The sequence below is a fragment of the Neophocaena asiaeorientalis genome, unplaced genomic scaffold (genome assembly GCF_003031525.2).
Source record: "Neophocaena asiaeorientalis asiaeorientalis breed wild unplaced genomic scaffold, Neophocaena_asiaeorientalis_V1.1 scaffold223, whole genome shotgun sequence".
NCBI lineage: Eukaryota > Metazoa > Chordata > Mammalia > Artiodactyla > Phocoenidae > Neophocaena > Neophocaena asiaeorientalis.
This window is the reverse complement of record NW_020175045.1, coordinates 892,843-911,696: the sequence shown is the minus strand read 5'-3', so window position 1 is coordinate 911,696 and position 18,854 is coordinate 892,843. Positions and strand designations below refer to the sequence as shown.

The following is an 18,854-nucleotide window of genomic DNA, read 5'->3' as shown; positions in this document are numbered from 1 at the left end:
TAGACAGGATGTGCCAAGCAGGCAAGGGCTAGTGCACGGCGAGCTGTGGATGTCGCCTTACGTGTGTTTTCCACAAAACAAAGCATTTCTGGGGGGGGGGAAACACTCTGTGAAAATCATGAACTACATTTTATCCTTTTTTTTTTTGATTGATTGATGTTCTTTACTTTTTTTTTTTACATTCCTTTTTTATAATATTGTTTTCCATTGTGGTGTATCTAATACTGAATATGGTTCTCTGGGCTATATAGTAGGACCTTGTCGGTTATCCATTCTATATATAAAAGCTTACATCTGCTCATCCCAACCTCCCACTCCATCCCTCCCCCAACCCCCTCCCCCTTGGCAACCCCCAGTCTGTTCTCTATGCCCGTGATTCTGTTTCTGTTTCATAGATAGGTTCATCTGTGTCATATTTTAGATTCCACATAGAAGTGATATCATATGGTATTTGTCTTTCTCTGTCTGACTTCCTTCACTTAGTATGATAATCTCTAGGTCCATCCATGTTGCTGCAAGTGGCATTATTTCATTCTTTTTTATGGCTGAGTAGTATTCCATTGTATATATGTACCACGTCTTCCTTATCCGTTCCTCTGTTGATGGACATTTAGGTTGCTTCCATGTCTTGGCTGTTGTGAATAGGGCTGCTATGACATAGGGGTGCATGTCTCTTTTTGAATTAGAGTTTTGTCTGGATACATGCCCAGGAGTGGGATTGCTGGGTCATCGGGTAGCTCTGTTTTTAGTTTTCATGAACTATCTTTAAACGGCCCGGCCTGAAGTGTCCTCTAAGTCAGCATCGCTGTGCCCACCCACCCAGAACATCAGGTAAATGGTTAACAGGGACCCGTTGCCCCCTGTGTACACGTGCCCCTTCCTCCACCGCAGCCGAACCCTCCTCCCCGGATGGAGGCAGTGATTCTCTCTTCCTCCACCAGTGATAATCTCCCAGAGCACCCGCCTGTGGGCACCGGAGACCCACCAGCACCAAGAACAGGCAGAGCGACGAGGGGCTCTGAGGTTGGTGACGAGGCCTCCCCAGACGTCCCGGGAGAAAACTGAAGTTTGACGTGGTTGTTGCCAATTTCTGTGGCGTTGGCACGTAAGTTTTAGAGGTTTCGTTCTGGCGTGAACTGAAACCATGTTCACATACTTCATTTGGAAGCCGCAGAAGCTTTTGCAAACCTTCTGATCAACCGGCCTGTTTTCCGAACACGATCGGTTCGCCAGACGCCTATTTTTAAATGATTTGAACATGTCCGTGGCTTTGCTCGTGCAAGGACCTTAGGGTTTGCCAAAGTCTCTTTCCCTTTAGTAGCTGGAGTCAGTTAACAGCCAGCATGGGCGAAAATTCCAAGCTGTTAATTTTGGGCTCTGCAGTCTTAAAAACGTCCTGCTTCTCCTCAGATAAGACAATATTCTGCAGTCGTTAAGCAAATAACGACATTATGGGGTTGAATCTAATCCAGACTCAAATATTTTCATTAAGAAATGCCGATTTCTAAGGCATCCTGAAAATGTTTCTGTGGGATTCTCCAACCGGCAAACAGCATAATTGGTCTGCTGACTTGGGGGTCCAGACAGCCCCATGGGGCCCCCAAAGGGAGCCCAAGAAGAAACCTGATGGAGCCCCGGAGCCTGTGGGGGACAGTCCTGTACCCCTCTCGGTCTTCGGGAACATTTTTTCGAGAACGTCGAGGGCAGGAAGATTGGGGACTTGCAGCTCCAGAGATGAGGGGTGACAGAAACCAGACAGAAACCCAGCAAGCCCTCCAGGGGCATCTGTGATGGATAAAGGGGGCCACACAGCCTCGTGGGGACCCCAGCGAGGGGGACCTCGTCTGCATCTCAGGGAGCCCCCCTTTCATCATCCACCTCAGTGGCACCCACTCACCCAAGCAGGAAAAGGATCCCGCTACGTCCGCACACTGGAGCCTACGCAGCTGTTGCAACAAGATGACATTACACACACAGGTGCAAAGCAATCTCCAAGTTATACCATGCTGTGCAAACATAAGTATGCTCCCACTTGTGTGTGTGTGTGTGTGTTTGCACACGTGCAGACGTGCACATACGCCGGTGCAGATCGTGGAGAGACTGTCTCCGGAAAGATGGACAGGAACTTGGTAACAGTTACCTCTAAAGAGGGGATGAAAACGGGGGGAACCAGGGTGGAGTGAGATTAACCTTGGCACCCTCTGTATTTTTCACCAGGTACATATATTATCTTTTCACGTAAAAAAGAGAACAATGGAGCAGTGCTGGAGCTCTGAGTTGACTGGGCCTCTCCCCATCCCCGCTCCCCAGAGCCCATCCTCTCTCTCGGCATCAGGGCGCCGGACGTCAACAGGCATTGAAGACAACGGGCCACTTCCTAGCTGTGTGCTCTTGGGAAACTCACTAATCCTCTCTGGTTTTTTGTTTTTGTTTTTTCCTAATATAACTGGGTTATTTTGAGGCTTAAGTGAAGAATGGGTGGGAAGATGGTTTGCGGACTCCAAAGATATGTTAGGTCGGTTTACTCCTGTGGTCACCACTGCCACCATCTCAGGGCACCTTGAGTGAGAAACGGAGGCCAACCCCAGGGTGTGCGAGCCGTCCCGGCCTGGCCGCCCAGTGTTCACAGGGGGACCGAAGCGGAAGACAGGCCCAGGCTCCCCACCTCAAACACGCCATTCCTGCTCGTAGGTATTAGAGAAAAGTAGCCCAATTCAAAACAGAATTCACTACGCTGGTTTCAGCCAGTTCCCACTGAAACTGAACCGCGGTCAGTGTTTCATTTCGGGGCAACTTAACAGTCTTTTGGCTAAGAAATTGTGCCTTGGGGCAGTCCCATCTTCCATTCAGAATCCTGTCTATACTGGGAAGTGTCACACATTTTTTAAAATTATTTTTGAAGTTTTGGAAATACATACTTATCTAACTCGTGAGTTGAAAACTAGCTCGTGAGTTGAAAACTTAAGGGGCTAAGCCCCTGTCTCTTCTCTTGGCCCATCACATCCTGGCTTCCTGAGTACCCTTTCATTCCGACTGTCTTCCACCACGTCAAGGACAATCACCACTGAATTTGTTGTCTGAATTTTCTGTTGCCTCCGAGTGAATCAGAATCCAGCTTGTGCTAACACTGGAAACACACTGGAATCAAAATGAGACTACAGAGAGTCCGGGTGGCTGTCAGCAGAGATGACCGGAAAGCAGGAAGATGAACGTCGGGCAGGAGAAAGCCCACGTTCGATGAGTTCACGGTCATCACAGCTCCCGATGCCCGTGTCTGCTCTCAGAAAGACGGCTGTTCTGCCAGATCGACCACCCGCCGGTGTGTCTGCCCTCGTTGACGTGCCGCTTCCATCCGGCCGACGGGAAGAGAGACTGATCACCGTGCCAGGGCTTAGGAAAGAGACAGCTGAACAGGAGGCAGCTAAACAGAGGACAGTGGCACGGCAGGCTGTGCGGGACTGTCTGTGTCCCTGAGAGGCACGGGCTGTGCATGGCTGTCTTCCCAGTTTACGGATCTCCTGGAGCTAAAATCCCACATCAGATGCTATCACAACCCCCCAGGCTTGCACCAGATGATTACGAGGGTAGACTGTGAGCGTGTAGATTAGCTGTTTACATTTCTCTAAATCGAAATGCACCTGCGCGTTGAGCTCTGTTCTCCACAGCCGTATACTCTCACCTTCCAGTAGAGCTTCTGGAAGCTCTACTCACCAGCCCGTCCAGGGGTCCAAAGAGGTACCATGAGGGGATTTCGCAAGATATTTTCAGTATTTCAATATGCCCAACAAAAAGTCATCTGTTTCCCCTAACTTCGGCTGTACAGTCTCTCTGCTTTCCACTGAAATAACATCGGTGTGAAATTATAGCCCTGAGCCGGGGCCGCCGCCTTGGGACCTGCAGAGGCCACTGTCCGGATTCACACCCAGGACCCATCCTTACTGGCTGCATGACCTGGGGTCAGTTCTCCCGTCTGTAAAACACTTACAGTACTCTAGATGGTAGCTGTTGTTACTGTACCCGATTCTTAAAATATTAATGAAAGGAAAGCTAAGTATTTCTTAGTAATCATTCATTCATTCAGGAGATCAGTGTCGAGCTCTTTACAACAGTCCATGTACTTGGGATCCATCCGTGAACAAACAAGACCAACCCGCCCCCCTCTTGGAATTGACTTTGAAGTAAGGGGAGCAAAGAATGAGCAGTAGATGTAATTAAAAGTGAAGTGTGTAGGCTGCTCGGTGGTGGTAAGACGAGCAGAAATAGAGCGGGGGAGGGGAGATGGGGGCAGGCGGGGGCAGTTGTCACTTTAACTAAGGTGGTGAGTGTAGGCCTCGGTGAAAGAGTGGTTTCCCGCCAACAATCTGAAGGAGCTGCTGTTCTTTGAGGAAAGGTAAATGAATCTGCTACAGAGATACAGTCTTCCAGAATACAGAGTTCAGGAGTGGGGAAAAGGTAAATATGGCCCTTTAGAGAAAACCTTTGAAAATCCGGGGCATAGTTCTTGTGCTATTTGGTTCGTACAACAAACCCTGAGTATTTGAGACAGAGGTTTCTTCCAGGAAGAGTGGGACACAGGCTGGACCACTGCCCAGTGGGGTCAGGGTGGTCCCAGGAGGTGCAGACAGCAGCCACAGGCCACGTGCCGCCCACTGCCGCTTAATGTTTTTCTAAGGGCTTTATGGAGAAATAATTCACGTGGGTTTAAAGTGTGGAGGTCAGCGATTCTGACTTGTCCCTTTACAGAGCCACAACTATCACCTTATTCAAATTTTAGAACGTTTGCCTCATCCCCAAAGGAAATCTCGTGCCATTAGCCGTCAGCCGCCATTTTCCCCGAGCCCGCCCCCATCCCGGCCTGGGCCACCACAAATCTATTTTCTGTCTCCACAGATTTGCCTATTCTGCACATTTCATGTAAATGAAATCATACCGTACATGGAATTTTGTGACCAGTTTCTTTTGCTGAGCATAACGTTTTCAGGACCCCATGCTATATAGCATGTAGTGGTACTTCATTCCCGTTCTTTGGCCAAATAATATTCCACTGTATGGACATCCACATTTTGCCTATCCACTCAGCAGTTAAGGGACAACTGGATTGTCTCGGGGTTTGTCCATTATGAATAATGCTGCTATGACCGTTCGTTTGCCAGGGTTTGTGTGGACATAGGTTTTCACTTCTTTTGAGTATATACCTGGAGGTAGAATTGCTGGGTGATATGGTACCTCTACATTTAACGTTTTGAGGAACTGCCAAGACTGTTTTCCAATGTGGCTGCACCGTTTTACATTCCCATCACCAAAATACGAGGGTTCCAATTTCTCCACATCCTTGTGGAGATTGTATGTCTTTTTCATTCTGGCCATCTTAAACGTGGTATCTTGTGGTTTTAATTTGCATTTCTCTAAAGACTGATGGTTGAACACCTTTTCATGTGCTTGTTAGACATTCATACATCTTCTTTTGAGAAATGGTTATTGAAATACTTTGCCCAACTTTAAATTCAGCAATTTCTCCTTTTATCACTGAGTTTTAAGGGTTCTTCATGTTTTCTGGATACAAGTCTCTTATTAGATACAGGATTTGTAAATGTTTTCTCCCAGTCTGGGGTTGTATTTTCACTTTCTTGATGGTGTCCTTTGAAGCACAAACATTTTTAGTTTTGATAAAGTCCAATTACCTATCTTCCCTTTATCATTTGTGGTTTTGGTGTCTTACATAAGAACTCGTTGCCCAGGAACTTTCCTGGTGGCGCAGGGGTTAAGAACCCGCCTGCCAATGCAAGGGACGTGGGTTCAAGCCCTGGTCCGGGAATATCCCACATGCCACAGGGCAACTAAGCCCGTGCGCCACAACTACTGAGCCCGTGTGCCACAATTACTGAGCCTGTGCTCTAGGGCCTGTGAGTCACAGCTGCTGAGCCCGCACGCCCCAAGTACTGAAGCCCATGCGCCTAGAGCCCGTGCTCCGCAACAAGAGAAGCCACTGCAATGAGAAGCCCATGCACCGCAACGGAGAGTAGCCCCCGCTCGCTGAGACTAGAGAAAGCCCGCGCGCAGCAACGAAGACCCGATGCAGCCAAAAATAAATAAATAAATGACTAAAAATTTTTTTTAAAATACTCGTTGCCCAGCCCCAGATCACAAAGTTTCTGAAAAAGAGTAAACAGGAAGAGCCAGTTTAGGTGTCTTCAAGACATTATATAGCTGCAGTAATCAAGATGGCATGCTACCCTGGTGGTCCAGTGGTCAGGACTCTGCACTCTCACTGCCAAGGACCCAGATTCAATCCCTGGTAGGGGAACTAAGATCCTGCAAGCTACACAGGCATGGCCAAAAAAAGACAGTGTACTATTGACAGAGGTTTGGATACATAGATCCATGGCATCGAATAAAGGACCCGTAAATACCTCCACATTTGTGTGGCCAACTGATTTTTGACAAAGTGCAAAAGCAATTCAATGGAGAAAGGAAATTCTTTTCAAGAAATGGTGCTGGAGCCATTAGACATCCAGACGCCAAAATGAACTTCAACCTCCCTCGTCCCCACTCTCGCCTTCCTTCCCTCCCTGGGGGTGTCCCCTTGGCATCAGCATGGGTCTTAAAAACGTTAAACGTACACCTACAGTGTAATTTAGCTCTTACACTCGAGGTATTTACCCCAGAGAAATGGAAGGTGGTGCCTATCCAAAGACTTATATATAAATGTTAATCGTGGCTTTATTTGCAGTTGCCAAAGTAGGAGACAACCTGATGTGCGTCGCAGGGGAATTGATAAAGCGAATTATCCATGAATGTATCCATTCATACAGTGGAAGGCTGCACAGCAACAACAAAAACAACAAAATGGACTCTGCTGATACAGGGGACCTCACAAACGAACCGCAAAAGCACCGTGAATGAAGACGCCGGACAGAGCAAGGAACATACCATATGGTTTCATCTTATATAAAATCCTGGGAAATGCAGGCGAGTGACAGAGGCAGGTCCTTGGTTGTGGAGGGCAGAAGGGAGTGATCAGAGAAAAGTTTGGGGGGCAACATTTTGATTGCGGTGATGCTTTCATGTGTATGTGTATATATCTCTTAATTGTCCTCTTTAAATACATGCAGTTTATTGTATGTCAATTATACCTCAATAAAGCTGCTGCATATTGAAAAAAAGAAAATATATTTATGGATTATATGTGTAGTGGTAAAAAGTGGGGGAAGAAGATATGTTTTAGGGAGAATTGATGCTAGATCAGAGTTCAGGGTGGCATCCCCCTACCCCCCTGCTCCCACCCAGGCTGCCCACCACAATTCTGTGGCCCGAGGCGTGGCCCTGAGGTCACTGGCAAATTGTAAATCGGGTAGAGGTCGGAACCTCAGAGTGGCAGCTGCAAAGGATGGGGGCCACCATGGAACTTTATTCTCTGTAACTGAAGGGAAGCCTCAGTACCATTCCTCCTAGTGATGGGCTGGGTGGCCGCCCCTGTGTGAGCTCTGCCTGTTAACGGGCCACTTCCACGGCGCTCGGGTCCTTGGTGCATCTCTCCCCCCTGTTTTCCGGGAGCCAGTCCCATGTGACCAGAGCCCTGATCCCTCTTCAAACCTCCCCACCTCTGAGAGCCACTCTCCCCACGGACATTCTGCCCACCCGGCTCTTGTGTCATGATTGGCAGCCGCTGTGAAAACGGGAGAAGGTGGAAGGTGAGGAGGGCGCATTGACGTGTAAAAATGTCATTCTTAACCGCACAGACCCGTGCTCATGCCCCGGGGACACCCCTAGGGAGGGAAGGAAGGTGAGAGTGGGAACGAGGGAGGTGGGTACCACGCTGCCCACGAGATGCTGTATGTGGTCCTGTTAGCGGGGAACCAGCAACAGCGGGTCTGTGCAAAGCCTGGTCCTCAGGGCCCTGTGACCTGCGGGCCGGCAGGAGGCGTGTGGTCCTCACGGGACTCAGGGGTGTCCCTGGGGTGGGCTGTTGGCATCGAGCGCTTCCTGCCTCGGGGACAAGCCCAGCATATTGAAACCAGAGCACACATCCCGCCTGTGAGAGGGTGCAAACCCTCCCCCTCTTCTTGTTCGGCAGGGAGATTGTGCAAGAGATGCCCTTTCTCATGGTTTTTTCTTTTGTCGTCCCAACATTCAAATTTTTAAGTGATGTGGCTGAAGTTCATCTCGCTCCCCAGCCCCAGATCATGTCAAGAAGTTGGGAACTTCCAGCCCATTGGGGAATTTTCATTCCTACCATATTCTTAATTCACAGTCCAGGCCTCAGCAAACCCCAGCCCTTCCTTCCGGCTCCCGGCCCCGGAGGAACCACAGCAATCACAGGGTCCTGATTTTCAGAGCCCATGACCCACCCACCTCCAGAGAAGTGGACCAAATCGCTCCCTGGGAATGGTTACCTGCCAGGGAAGAAGGAGGACGGCCGAGCCCAGGAGACCTCGAGGGAAGCGCCTCTCTTTCAGCACACAAGTAATTTCCCAGTTTCTCATCGATGGGGCCGAAAACACAGATGAAGGCGGAACGCCTCTTTCTTCAAAGGACGTCTGAGAGGCAGTTTCAGTTGAAAGATGGGACACATTCTGTCTTTGAAATAGAAAAGATGATCGAACTTTGAATGTGGCTTTAGATGTGCGAGAGACCACCGTCCTCAGGGGACAACACGCCTGAAAACTCACCTGCCTCTGTGTCCCGTGCCTCCCAGGCACCAGCTGGACAGCGGCACGTCTTCACCTCCACATTCATCTTTCTAATGTGACATCTTAGGGGTTTTTCTCTGTCGGGTGAACGTGCGCTTCACTGAGGGCTGAGAAAACCCGATCGTGGGCAGGCTGATGAGTTTTGACAGATGACCATACCCCTCCCTACTTTTGGTTTCATGCCCCCTCCCCACGCACCCACCGCCTAGACAGAACTGGCTCTCCTCCCTCAAATCCCACTCTCTCTCTGCATCCATATGACACTACCATGTCCACAAATCCCCCTGATTCCTCACTGCTGAGGAAGAAAGGGGGCAGATGGACGGAGGGGGTGTCTTGACTCATTTCACTAGCCCTTAAATGCATTCAGTCTGGAGCTGTGCTCTCCAGTACAGAAGCCACCAGTCACATGGGGCTTCTTAAATTTAAATTAATGAAAATTTAAAATGTACTTCCTCGGTCACACTAGTCACTGTTCGAGGGTTCAGTACCACATGTGGGTAAAGGCCACCGTATTAGCACAGATGATGGCACATTTCCATCACCGGGGAAATTCTGTTGGACCAAACACCTTTTTATACAGTCTCTCTCTCCATCACAGGTGTGGGATATGGGTGAATAATTTTTTTAAGAACCTGGGTATTCCTGGACCCAGGCCTCTATCATTCACTGGGACATTTTTGGAACATTGAAAGGTGAGTGTGTTTCAGAGTCATTTTCCCCCAGTGGTTGGGACCCTTTGGCCTGTCCACCTAATTCTAATGGGGAGGTGGGGTCAGGAAGGCAAAGAGGAAAGAAGCCATAACTGGGACCCGAGGTGGTTATCGGGTCTCCGCAGGGGAAGAAGGTTTGACCAGCTGGAGATGGAAACATGGTGCCTTTCCAAGCCCTTGGCCCAGGTGAATCCACACCCTGGAATTCCAGGGTTTGTCTTTTCTCATTTTCTGAAAGCAATGTCTGTCCTCTGTGCTCTGGGGAGACAGCATTTTGTTTCCATCCGAAGCTGTCTCGGCACCAAGAACGCAGAGGCACAGCCAGGAGCGTGGAGATCGTTTCTAAGATAAACCCGTCCACTGCAGCTCAGTTCCACTTCTTGGACTAGTTTGCAAATGCAGGTGCCAACTGGTGCTAATTTTTCAGGTTGAAAAGTAGCCAGACCTCACAGAGAACTGTTGGAGAACACTTCCTTTCTAGTCCCTGGGTGGGAATCTGCTGATTTCCATTCATGCCTGAGCTCCTTCTGGGCATGACAGGGGCTTTGGGTAGTTCAGTGTTTTTCCACATTTTTGACATTCACCTACTATCATCACTATTTTTGCCCATCTTCAAATACTATCTGTACTATAATTCGCTATTTTTGCCCATCTTCAAATACTATCTGTACTATAATTCGCTATTTTTGCCCATCTTCAAATACTATCTGTACTATAATTCGCTATTTTTGCCCATCTTCAAATACTATCTGTACTATAATTCGCTACCTGATTTTCTTTAAGTCGACCTTTCATTTTTTAAACCTAAATCGATGTAGCTTTATCTTATGAAATAATAGCTTCGAAATTCTGGACGACAGGTACTAGCTGTATGTTTTTCTAACTTACCTTAAAATAGTTACTATTAACCTAATGGATGTTAGTCCATGTACCACCCAGATCATCTTGCAGCCACTTTGGGAAACAGTGGATGGGGAGACGGAGAAGGGTCCCCGAGTGTCTGAGCCATGGGGACTCAGCAGAGGATCACCTGTCTAACCGGTCTTCCTTCTTCTGTGGGGGATTTTGGAATCTGAACTCTTTTAAGAAATATGGCAAAATATGGGGTAAGCCTCTCACCGTGACTCCTTCTCCCTCCATTGCAGCAAGATAAGGTGGGCGGGGCCTTGTCCAACTCGCAGTGCAAGCACAGTGGCCACTGTCGTCTCTGCTGTGTAACACCCTGGTCTCACTCATAAAGGGGATGCAGAGGCATTGCCGTGTCCTCCTCAGTTTGAAAATTAATCAGCCGGTATTTGGACCACAACTGCATGCAGGACCCTGAATCAGGTACAGGGCAAGGGCTCATATTTCCAGAATCTTCTTGGACTGAGTGATATCTGAGTAAGGTCTTGAGAAATTCGTAGGAGTAAGTAGAAGCTGGTAACGTAGAAAATCTTGGAGTCCATTGGGGAAGATGGCGCCACGCAAATACAGCACTCGGAGGCGGGATACAGAGGGTGCTGAGTGAGCCGGGAGCCCAGCTGGCCCCGGGTGACCTCAAGGATGAGCAGAAGCCGCCACTCCCTGCAGCCAAGAGGACCCCCCTTCTCCAGTGTGTGTGCCCAGGTCCCGGCAGAAATGTCCTTAAAATCCTTCCCTGTGAGAGCCACAACCGAGGCAACGTTTCGTATGCTGTGCCTGGCCCTGCCCCAGTTTCCCTTTCTCCCTCTATCCTCTCAGGATTCAAGCAAAACAAATTTTAGTGCTGCTGCCCGATGTCTTCTGCTAAGAAATTTGAGGGCAGGGGACATGATATAGGACACCATCCATCAGTGTCTTGATAACACTTTTATGCGGTTTGACCTCGACGTCTCTTGAAATTCCCATTTTAAAAGAATCAGAAATGCCAAGACTTCAAAACCAGAAATCAGCTTCGAACCCCTTCTCTGCTTCTCATTCATTCATCAGACTCTTTGGGGGCTTTTGCTGTGGGTCAGACACAGTGCTAGGCACTAGAGGGGCAGAGACATACGACGCACAACTTCTGTCTTTAGGGATCTCATGGTTCCGTGAAGGAAAGATGATTCGAAGTCAACACGAAGCCCATTCTAGTTCTACGGGGAACACAGACAAAGCCACATAGAAAAGGTGGTGTCTGAGCACTTGAAGGGCAAATAGGAGTTGGTTAAACAGAAAAGGAGAGAACCCATTTCTCACCCAATAGAATGGCTAAAAATAGAAAAGATTGGCATCGTCAAATGTTGGTGAGTATGTGGAGCAACTGGAATGCTCACATTATTGGTGAGAGTGTAGAATGGCTCCGCCACTTTGGAGAACAGCATCTTATAAAGTTAATCCTACATTTACTCTGTAACCTGGCAGTTCTTCACCTAGGTATTCAGCCAAGAGACATGAAAACGTGTCAAAAACAAACAGCTCGCTCAAGAATGTTCACAGCAGGCTCCTTCATGATCTAAATGTTCATCAGTACAAAATGGATCAACAAATTATGGATTCGTTTGGAAAACGGACACGTTCCATACAATGGAATCCTACTCAACAATGAGAAGAAATAAACTATCGATACACTCACCAACGTGCGTGAATCCCACAAACATCACGTTGTACAGAGGAGGCCAGACACAGTAGAATACGTATAATATGATGTCAGCCTTTTGAAGTCCAAGACCAGACAAAAAAATGAATCTATGGTGGTCGAAACCAGAAGACGGTTTTGGGGGTAGGAAGCTGAGTGGCAAACTGACCGTAACTTTCTAGCTGGTGGATGGCGGAATCCCAGGAATATTCTGGATACAGCAAAGACTAAAGATTTCATGATGCTTGATAAAGCACTGGGGAGGTGAGTGGAGGTAAGATCGTGGAAGAAATCCTATCAGGTGGTGCCCTTAAAATTCATACTCGGGTTTTTTATACTGTAAGGGGGAAAAGAAATGGGGGACTTGCTTAATCATAAAGTGCTCAGAGAGGAAATGCCGGGCTCGCCAACCGGGACGTCTCGGCTTCTTAAATAGCCATTGCCCGTTTTGTTTTGTTTTGGTCTTGTGTCTGTAGCAGCATCCGTGAAGGCAGACAGCCCGTCCAGGTCGTCCTGGGTCCTGTCCTCATCAAGTAAGTTCTTGTGCAGGAGTTTCGCACCCTTTGTACCAACCGAAGGGTAGTTTCCAATGTGCAGTTGCTCCTTCCCTTCGTGTTCTTGACCAGAAGTGAGTTCAACACGGGCTTTGTGAGCCGGCAACTTCCTTTCCCTCCCTCTAGACCCGAGACAGGAATGATCGTCAGCTAACAGGCTCAAAGCCCTTTTTCATATTCATTGTTCACGTCACACTCAGATGGCTTTGAAAAATACGCTTTGTCTCGTTGCGATCATGCCAGCATCTAAGACGTGGAAAATTTGCCTGGGAATTGGCGATCATTTCTGGAAAGCAAAGGTAAGTTAATGCGGAAGATGACTGCACCCAATGGTGGCGCCCAGAGTAACATGATTTTTCTGTTTGCTGGAGTTAAAATAGTCATATGTCAAGGCAGCTAGGACCTGAGTGGGTTCCATGTGTAAGATTACAGGCCTTCACCAGCAGGCAGCCTCCTACATAGGGGATGTGAGAGGTCCCAGGCAGACCTGTCCCCAAACTCTCTCTCCTGTCCACTGGTCATGATAACTACATTTCTACCTTTGGCTATTAATCTGTCCCATTTCCCACCCACCCCCCAGCAGGGACATGGGGAAGTGGTGTCTTGGGAACCCTGCCGACGGGTCCCAGTGACACGGAGCCTGGCAGTGGGAAGCCCCACGTGGGACCTTCTCATCCCTCAATTTTTCACCTGCACTTGCCTTTTAGGCAAAAGGGGCCAAAGATAGCAGAGTAAACACACAGCTGAAATCTTTTAAAAGTAAAACTAAAAGGTCTCCTGGGAGTGTAACCACTGGCTTGTACCCCCTGTCAGAGCCAATTGTGCCAAACTCACCCCCATGTCACATTCAGGGATGTCACACTGCAGCTGGAGGTCATTCCTGAAGGAGGACTCACACCACGGAAACTGGTGAACACCCCAAACCAGAGCTTGTTCCCTGGAGAGTCAGTACCTGCCCAGCAACAATATCCCTCCACCTAGAATTCAAGCCAGTCTCCTCTCCTGCACGGCGATGGCTTCAACTATCATGATCTTTAAGTCCTAGAAAGATTTATATTCAGAGGCCGGACCTGCAAAAACAGGAAAGTCAATTCAAGCTTCAGAAACATTTTTAGAAGCATCGTGAAATGAAAGTCCTTTTCTTGTTCAATTTAAGTGATCAGAGTATCTCCTGCCTCTTTCGGTTCACCCGAACCCCAGCCCCTACCCCAGTCCCCACCCTCCATGCTTCAGCAATTCTGGTCGACAGAGGTTTTGTACTAGATGCACCCAAATGTCTTTTGGGCACTGGTTGCACCAATGGCTAAACACTGAATGGCTGTGACTGTGCTTCAGACGTTTCCCCTTGTCCAATGCCCGGGAGACTTTCTGGTGCAAAACATTGGGAAGGAAGGGGCTTGGAAAGAGTTGGAGAGGGTGAAGGGTCGTGTGACCGCTGGGGAGGAGAGAGGCAGCATCTGGGTCTTTCCAGAGAGTCCTAGAGCTGGAGCACGTGGATGGAAGGGGCTCTGGTCCAGGAGCCTGGGCATAAATGGTCACGATTTTCTCTTCTTCTTTTTATAGACTATCATGGGAAGCCAGGTGAGCCCCATTTGCCTCTTCCCAGGCCTGCACATCATTAGGATGGCCTAAAAGGCCCAGAGCCCACGTGAATCGGTATGAAAATATGGAGCTGGAAGTTACGACCCGAGGCCTCAGTCATCTGCGGCTCCAGGCACCTGCGGGCCAGGCCGTGAAGCGTGGCGACACGTCCAGCTGTGTAGATGGGCATCGTGGGCGACTGCGGGAAAGCTGGGGAGGTCAGGGCTGGGAGACCCCGGGGGACTGACTGCACATTTAGGGATCATGTCACAGGGCTGGATCCTGCTCTGGCTGCCACACTGCACTAGGGGTCTCCCGACCGTGTCCTTTTTCCATTCCTTCTAGGGTGTTCCCTTGCCTTGTGCCGCCATTGGTCCAGCGGTGGACAAGCAGGGCGAGAGCTGTAGCCTCACTACGCTCCCCTTCCAGGTGTGATGGGCGGAGACGGGCTGGCTTCCAGGTGGGAGGCCTGGGCAGACGCACGGGGCCCCACGCTTGATTTGCTGTTTTGCTTAAAATTCTTATTAATTTTTGAACAAGGAGACCTGCGTTTCCATTTTGCCCTGAGCCCTACAAATTGTGTAAGTGCTCCTGGGTGGGGAGGTGGCAGAAGGGCAGCAAACAAGCCGACCCACAAAGAAGCAAGATTAACGCAAACAGTGAGCCGTTCGGTGAAGGCAGCACGGAGGACCACAGGTTAGGGACTGGGGGCGGGGGAGGGGGTGGGGACAGGCTTGGCTGGAGGTTACACTTGGGGTCACGTGTTCTGGGAGGCATCTCCGAGGAGGCAGCCTTAGGATAGAGCGTCCCGGGTGGAGGGGCAGGAGGTGCAGAGGCCTTGGGGCAGCGATGGGCTCCGTGAACCCAGAGTGAAGGCCAGGGTGACTGGAGTGTAGAAAATTCAGGGGAGGCCGGGGAGGAGGGCAGGGTCCAGACCCTATAGGGCTTTGTGGATGGGATAGAGCTGGGCTTTTGATCTCTCTGCAGCGGGAAACCACCGAGCGGTGGGGGGGGATGGGATGGGATACATGCACAGGGCAAAAACGGAGGCAGGGAGGCCAGTGAGGATGTTGAGGTCCAGGTGGAAAAGAGGACAGCAGTGGACACTGAGAAGTTGATTGGATTTGAGAGATCTGGGAGGTGACATGGATGAGATTTGCTGTTGGACTGGACAGGGTGTGTTTAAAAATAAAGAACCAAGGGCATATTTAGGGATTGTGTCTGAGCAAGTGGGTGGAGGGCAGGACCATTGACAGAAAGACAGGAGGGGAGTCGGGAGGAACCGTCTGGTGGGGAAAGAGAATTTTGTTTGACCATGTTGAGTTAGCAATCCCAGTAGACTTCGGATATCCATACACATACAGGCACGGTCTGTTCTGAGAAAGGAAAGGTTATACCAACGCTAAAAGAAGCCTAAAAGTAACCACCCCTAGCCCAGTGCAAGAGACACGGTGGTAAATACATGATGACAGCCAATGACGTACGGGACAGTCCAGCCCGATCTCACCGCAGCTCACAGCATCTTCTCTTGTGGCGGTCATTCCATTAGCCCTGAGCAAGCAGAGGTGCCTAGTAGAATTCTGAAAGACAGAGTTATTTTTCTTAGCGTCCAGCATTGGACGCATTCTGTAACCACTCAATAAACACCTTTCTTTCCAGCAGGTGGGCCCCTGGAGGTGAATGAGCTCCTCAGGCTCTACTCCTCAGCGGACGTCTCAAGAGGGTCTGTAAGAAAACTCCAGAGATCCACGGGGTGACCCTCCCCAAAGGAACACTTGTTAATGATCCCCATCTGCATCCTTCACCCCGATCCCAAGCACTGGCCGGAGCCTGAGGAGTTCCATTCCGAAAGGTAAGCGGGCTGGACACTCAAATTTCTGGTAACTCTCGGGGGTGTATCATCTTGGAACTTTTTTTGATTATGAGATAACACTTACATACAGTGAAATGCCCAGGCCATAAGCGCAAACTTGGATGCACTTTGATAAACATATATACCAATGGGACGACTGCACCACTCAAGGTATGGAATATTTTCATCACCCTGGAAAGTTCCCTTGTGCTACTTCCAAGCCAGGCTGCACACCCCCATGAGGAACCACTGTTCTGATTTCTGTGACTATAGATTAGTCTTACTGGCCGTTGGATGTCAAACAATGGAATCATCCAGTATGTACTTTTCGTGTCGTCTGTTCCCGTTTACTATTGAGCAATAGTCCCTGGTATGGACTGTGGCAGACATACCTGTGGGCAGACATTCGCGTTGTCTCCTGTTTGGGACTAAAACCGATGATGCTGCTATCATCATTCTTGAAAAAGCCTTTTGTGGACCTACGTCTCCATTTCGCTTGCATTGATCTCTAGAAGTGGACACATCGTAGAATTTTTTAAAGGAACGTACAAGCACCACTTCCCACCCAACCCCAGATGGCCTCCGCCCACTCTGTGTTGACACCATTGTAGAAAGATAATCTGGGTGTTCGCCCAGATGCATCCAGCCCACTCTCTCCAGCCAAGGGGTTCTATCATCTCCATCTGCACGCTGTGCTCGCAATTAACTGAGTTGAGGAAAGTGACACCAGGACCGACTTAGAGCGGCTGTAACACTGAGGGGTTTATCGCCACATATTAAAACCAAAGCCGTGGGGAGATTGGCTGGGAGCCAGACACATCAGGCAGCAAGAAGGTTAAAGGTGTGTCGAAAATAAAATTTTAATTTCCAGCTGTGGTTACGAGCAAGCTGTTTTCCAGATTCACTATGGGGTCACAGCCTAACGAATGAGGCCGGCCTGGAGGATGCGTCAGAGCGGGGAGGACACAGCGGCCCCGGCGTGGCTCGATCTGTACAGAGCGCAGCCCCCAAGAAGTCTGCGTCCTTTGCATAAATCCTCACGGGCACAATCAAGGGAATCAGAATCCCCTGGAACCTATTTAACTAGCTGGCTTTTCACCACAGCTCGGGCACAGCAGGAATTCATCCTGTGTCCACCTGGAGTGAGGATGGAGCAGAGCCTGTCCCTGGTCAGAGCAGCCATGCAGTCGAGCACATGGCCCCTGCAGGATGCAGCTTGACCCCGCTCCAGCCTGTTCCTGGACGCATACCCACTTCTGTCAGCTCCGTGGCCCAGGCAAGTCTACACATGAGTTCTGCCTCATCTGTAGTTGAGGCCAAGACTCGTGGTAAAGACAGAATTGCTAAGTGTGGTCTTTGGCAAACATGGCTCTCCTCCCTCCGCGCTCCTGGGCAATAACGGGTCATGACAGGTAGGGAGACATTCCTCCTGTCCACCTTGAACCCCAGGATGGAGACTTCTCTTTACAGCTCTAGTGAAAAGAGGACAGGCCCAGGAATTCCCTGGCGGTCCAGTGATTAGGACTCTGGGCTTTCACTGCCAAGGGCCCGGGTTCAATCCCTGCTCGGGGAACTGACATCCCGCAGGCCACACGGCGTGCCCAAAAAGAACAGAATAAAAAAAATAAAAAGCACATTTTTAAAAAAAAAAGAAAAGAAAAGAGGACAGGCCCAGAAATCTTGAGTATATACCTAGGAGTGGAATGGCTGGGTCACATGGTAACTCTGTGTTTAATTGTCTGACCAACCGCCAGACTGTTTCCACAGCATCTACACCATTCCCACCAGCGGTGTATGAGGGTCCTGATTTCTCCACATCTTCGCCAACTCTTGTTTTTTACGATCTGACTTTCTGATCCTAGCCATCCTACCTGGTGTGAAGCGGTACCTCGTGTGGCTGTGATTTGCATTTCCCTGATGGCTAATAATGTTGGTTTCTAAAGTTCTTCCCAAATTCCAAAGTCCTACGATTAGGGGCATGATGTATCCAGATTTTAGACCGTATTTTGTAACAGGTTTACCTCGCAATGTGGGGTATGAGACAGGAGTCTTCCAGGTTCATTTCTAGGAAATCTGTGTGGGTCCCTCACTGTGTCATAAAGACTTTAGCCTTGCCCCCAAAGAAGTCTGACCCTTGCCCTCAGCTTTGGGAAGTGATCTCAAAGCCCTTGGAATGTCATGGCTGATGGAAGTGTTTGTTTTGCTGGGGTTCTTGGGTCACAGCAAGTAGTCAAAATATAAATTAGGCCTGGGGCTTTGGGTTTTGTGACGTTAGTCCAAGCTCCAGAGGGGCTGGAGGCTGAGCTCGGCCACACGGGGAGTCGCAAGCCCACGTGCTGGCGCCCGGTGAAAACCCTGGCTCAGAGGAGCCTCCCGGGCTGGCAGTGCTCTGTGTGTGTTGTCACGGGAAAGTAGTGCTGGCGTTCCTCGAAGGGCCACGTTGGAACTCTCCTGGCCTCTGCCCTGGGCACCTCTTCCCCTGGCTGATTTCAGTCCACATCCTGTCACTGCTACACCATGACCATAACCAGAGCTCAGCTTTCATCGAGTCCTGTGAGTCCTAGAGAATCATGGAACCCGAAGGTGGTCTTAGAGACTCCTGAACTTGCAACTGATGTCAAAAGTGAGGGTGTCTTAGGGACTCTTCCCTAACCTGCATCTCCAAAGTGGCTGGCTTCTTGCAGACACAACCCAAAGACCATGGTTCTTTTGAATCAAACTGGGTTGAAAGTGGAGAGAATGCTTCTCCCCAGAGCACTCAAAACATACGCCCAGGCCGATGCAGGGGACACGGGTTCGTGCCCCGGTCCGGGAAGATCCCACGTGCCGCGGAGCGGCTGGGCCCGTGAGCCATGGCCGCTGGGCCTGCGCATCCGGAGCCTGTGC

General features: G+C 49.6%; 1 protein-coding gene across 1 annotated transcript in view; it reads left to right on the top strand.

The window, feature by feature from the left end:
• Positions 1-12,689, top strand: part of SDK1 (sidekick cell adhesion molecule 1) — a 536,415-nt gene extending 523,726 nt beyond the window's left edge. The window contains exons 50-51 of the mRNA XM_024763505.1: positions 12,458-12,514; positions 12,662-12,689. Of these exons, the coding sequence (XP_024619273.1) occupies positions 12,458-12,514; positions 12,662-12,689 (85 nt within the window). The remainder of the gene's footprint in view (positions 1-12,457; positions 12,515-12,661) is intronic.
• The last annotated feature ends 6,165 nt before the right edge of the window (positions 12,690-18,854 follow it).